At 42.1% G+C, this 4,280-nt stretch overlaps 1 protein-coding gene across 1 annotated transcript; it reads left to right on the top strand.

Annotated features, from left to right (window-relative positions):
* Positions 1 to 49: 49 nt before the first annotated feature.
* Positions 50 to 4,260, top strand: LOC108578212 (adhesin Ata autotransporter-like; the record flags this gene model as incomplete). Its single annotated transcript, XM_017941497.1, has 2 exons — positions 50 to 3,892; positions 3,961 to 4,260. Coding segments are annotated over 2 exons (4,143 nt in total), but the record flags the coding sequence as incomplete, so codon positions are not given.
* Between the last annotated feature and the right edge of the window lie 20 nt (positions 4,261 to 4,280).

Below are 4,280 nucleotides of genomic sequence, written 5' to 3'. Positions count from 1 at the left end.
ACTGAATCTAAGTTGACGGACTCTAGTGGCAATACCAACACGAGTACAGCAACCAATAACATCGTTGCTTCAAGTGATGGGAAAACTAAAACTACGACGACTGCAGGTAACACGGCTTACACCGACGGCACCAATAACGTTAGCGTAGGCAATAGTGGCTTATCTGTAAATGATGGTACCAATACAAGCAAAGTAACAGCTACTGGACTTACTGTAAATAATGGTCCAAGTGTTACTACCACAGGTATTGATGCTGCAAAAATGAAAGTAACCAATGTTGCAGATGGTGATGTAAATTCAACATCAAAAGATGCGATTAATGGTAGTCAGCTATATGCCACGCAACAAAGTGGTCTTAACTTTAAAGACAATAACGGCACAGTCACACATAAAAACTTGGGTGAAACCTTAACCATTAAGGGGACAGGAACCAAGGCCGATGATCAATACAATACAGCCAATATTAAAACCACTACGGATAGCAGTGGTAACGTTGTGGTGGGTATTGATCAGAACTCGAATTTCCAAACGGTTACTGCAACGGATACGAATGGCAACAACAGTGTGTTGTCGGGTACAGGCACAGCTGTAAAATCTAGCGATGGCAAAACGACAGCAAATTATGATTTAACTGAATCTAAGTTGACGGACTCTAGTGGCAATACCAACACGAGTACAGCAACCAATAACATCATTGCCTCAAGTGATGGAAATACAAAAACCACGACGACTGCAGGTAACACGGCTTACACCGATGGCACCAATAACGTTAGCGTAGGTAATAGTGGCTTGTCTGCGAGCAATGGCTCGAATAGCAGTACTGTTACTGCAACCAACGGTTTAAATGTTACTGATGGCACCAATACAAGCAAAGTCACAGCCACTGGACTTACTGTAAATAATGGTCCAAGTGTTACTACCACAGGTATTGATGCTGCAAAAATGAAAGTAACCAATGTTGCAGATGGTGATGTAAATTCAACATCAAAAGATGCGATTAATGGTAGTCAGCTATATGCCACGCAACAAAGTGGTCTTAACTTTAAAGACAATAACGGCACAGTCACACATAAAAACTTGGGTGAAACCTTAACCATTAAGGGGACAGGAACCAAGGCCGATGATCAATACAATACAGCCAATATTAAAACCACTACGGATAGCAGTGGTAACGTTGTGGTGGGTATTGATCAGAACTCGAATTTCCAAACGGTTACTGCAACGGATACGAATGGCAACAACAGTGTGTTGTCGGGTACAGGCACAGCTGTAAAATCTAGCGATGGCAAAACGACAGCAAATTATGATTTAACTGAATCTAAGTTGACGGACTCTAGTGGCAATACCAACACGAGTACAGCAACCAATAACATCATTGCCTCAAGTGATGGAAATACAAAAACCACGACGACTGCAGGTAACACGGCTTACACCGATGGCACCAATAACGTTAGCGTAGGTAATAGTGGCTTGTCTGCGAGCAATGGCTCGAATAGCAGTACTGTTACTGCAACCAACGGTTTAAATGTTACTGATGGCACCAATACAAGCAAAGTCACAGCCACTGGACTTACTGTAAATAATGGTCCAAGTGTTACTACCACAGGTATTGATGCTGCAAAAATGAAAGTAACCAATGTTGCAGATGGTGATGTAAATTCAACATCAAAAGATGCGATTAATGGTAGTCAGCTATATGCCACGCAACAAAGTGGTCTTAACTTTAAAGACAATAACGGCACAGTCACACATAAAAACTTGGGTGAAACCTTAACCATTAAGGGGACAGGAACCAAGGCCGATGATCAATACAATACAGCCAATATTAAAACCACTACGGATAGCAGTGGTAACGTTGTGGTGGGTATTGATCAGAACTCGAATTTCCAAACGGTTACTGCAACGGATACGAATGGCAACAACAGTGTGTTGTCGGGTACAGGCACAGCTGTAAAATCTAGCGATGGCAAAACGACAGCAAATTATGATTTAACTGAATCTAAGTTGACGGACTCTAGTGGCAATACCAACACGAGTACAGCAACCAATAACATCATTGCCTCAAGTGATGGAAATACAAAAACCACGACGACTGCAGGTAACACGGCTTACACCGATGGCACCAATAACGTTAGCGTAGGTAATAGTGGCTTGTCTGCGAGCAATGGCTCGAATAGCAGTACTGTTACTGCAACCAACGGTTTAAATGTTACTGATGGCACCAATACAAGCAAAGTCACAGCCACTGGACTTACTGTAAATAATGGTCCAAGTGTTACTACCACAGGTATTGATGCTGCAAAAATGAAAGTAACCAATGTTGCAGATGGTGATGTAAATTCAACATCAAAAGATGCGATTAATGGTAGTCAGCTATATGCCACGCAACAAAGTGGTCTTAACTTTAAAGACAATAACGGCACAGTCACACATAAAAACTTGGGTGAAACCTTAACCATTAAGGGGACAGGAACCAAGGCCGATGATCAATACAATACAGCCAATATTAAAACCACTACGGATAGCAGTGGTAACGTTGTGGTGGGTATTGATCAGAACTCGAATTTCCAAACGGTTACTGCAACGGATACGAATGGCAACAACAGTGTGTTGTCGGGTACAGGCACAGCTGTAAAATCTAGCGATGGCAAAACGACAGCAAATTATGATTTAACTGAATCTAAGTTGACGGACTCTAGTGGCAATACCAACACGAGTACAGCAACCAATAACATCATTGCCTCAAGTGATGGAAATACAAAAACCACGACGACTGCAGGTAACACGGCTTACACCGATGGCACCAATAACGTTAGCGTAGGTAATAGTGGCTTGTCTGCGAGCAATGGCTCGAATAGCAGTACTGTTACTGCAACCAACGGTTTAAATGTTACTGATGGCACCAATACAAGCAAAGTCACAGCCACTGGACTTACTGTAAATAATGGTCCAAGTGTTACTACCACAGGTATTGATGCTGCAAAAATGAAAGTAACCAATGTTGCAGATGGTGATGTAAATTCAACATCAAAAGATGCGATTAATGGTAGTCAGCTATATGCCACGCAACAAAGTGGTCTTAACTTTAAAGACAATAACGGCACAGTCACACATAAAAACTTGGGTGAAACCTTAACCATTAAGGGGACAGGAACCAAGGCCGATGATCAATACAATACAGCCAATATTAAAACCACTACGGATAGCAGTGGTAACGTTGTGGTGGGTATTGATCAGAACTCGAATTTCCAAACGGTTACTGCAACGGATACGAATGGCAACAACAGTGTGTTGTCGGGTACAGGCACAGCTGTAAAATCTAGCGATGGCAAAACGACAGCAAATTATGATTTAACTGAATCTAAGTTGACGGACTCTAGTGGCAATACCAACACGAGTACAGCAACCAATAACATCATTGCCTCAAGTGATGGAAATACAAAAACCACGACGACTGCAGGTAACACGGCTTACACCGATGGCACCAATAACGTTAGCGTAGGTAATAGTGGCTTGTCTGCGAGCAATGGCTCGAATAGCAGTACTGTTACTGCAACCAACGGTTTAAATGTTACTGATGGCACCAATACAAGCAAAGTCACAGCCACTGGACTTACTGTAAATAATGGTCCAAGTGTTACTACCACAGGTATTGATGCTGCAAAAATGAAAGTAACCAATGTTGCAGATGGTGATGTAAATTCAACATCAAAAGATGCGATTAATGGTAGTCAGCTATATGCCACGCAACAAAGTGGTCTTAACTTTAAAGACAATAACGGCACAGTCACACATAAAAACTTGGGTGAAACCTTAACCATTAAGGGGACAGGAACCAAGGCCGATGATCAATACAATACAGCCAATATTAAAACCACTACGGATAGCAGTGGTAACGTTGTGGTGGGTATTGATCAGAACTCGAATTTCCAAACGGTTACTGCAACGGATACGTGTCAGGTACAGGTACAGCTGTAAAATCTAGCGATGGCAAAACGACAGCAAATTACGGTCTGAATCAGGCGAAATTGACCGACTCTAGTGGCAATACCAACACGAGTACAGCAACCAATAACATCGTTGCTTCAAGTGATGGGAAAACTAAAACTACGACGACTGCAGGTAACACGGCTTACACCGACGGCACCAATAACGTTAGCGTAGGCAATAGTGGCTTATCTGTAAATGATGGTACCAATACAAGCAAAGTAACAGCTACTGGACTTACTGTAAATAATGGTCCAAGTGTTACTACCACAGGTATTGATGCTGCAAAAATG

The sequence above is a fragment of the Habropoda laboriosa genome, unplaced genomic scaffold (genome assembly GCF_001263275.1).
Source record: "Habropoda laboriosa isolate 0110345459 unplaced genomic scaffold, ASM126327v1 scaffold2595, whole genome shotgun sequence".
Taxonomy (NCBI): domain Eukaryota; kingdom Metazoa; phylum Arthropoda; class Insecta; order Hymenoptera; family Apidae; genus Habropoda; species Habropoda laboriosa.
Note: the sequence above shows the minus strand (reverse complement) of the source record. Positions and strands in the feature narration are given on the sequence as shown.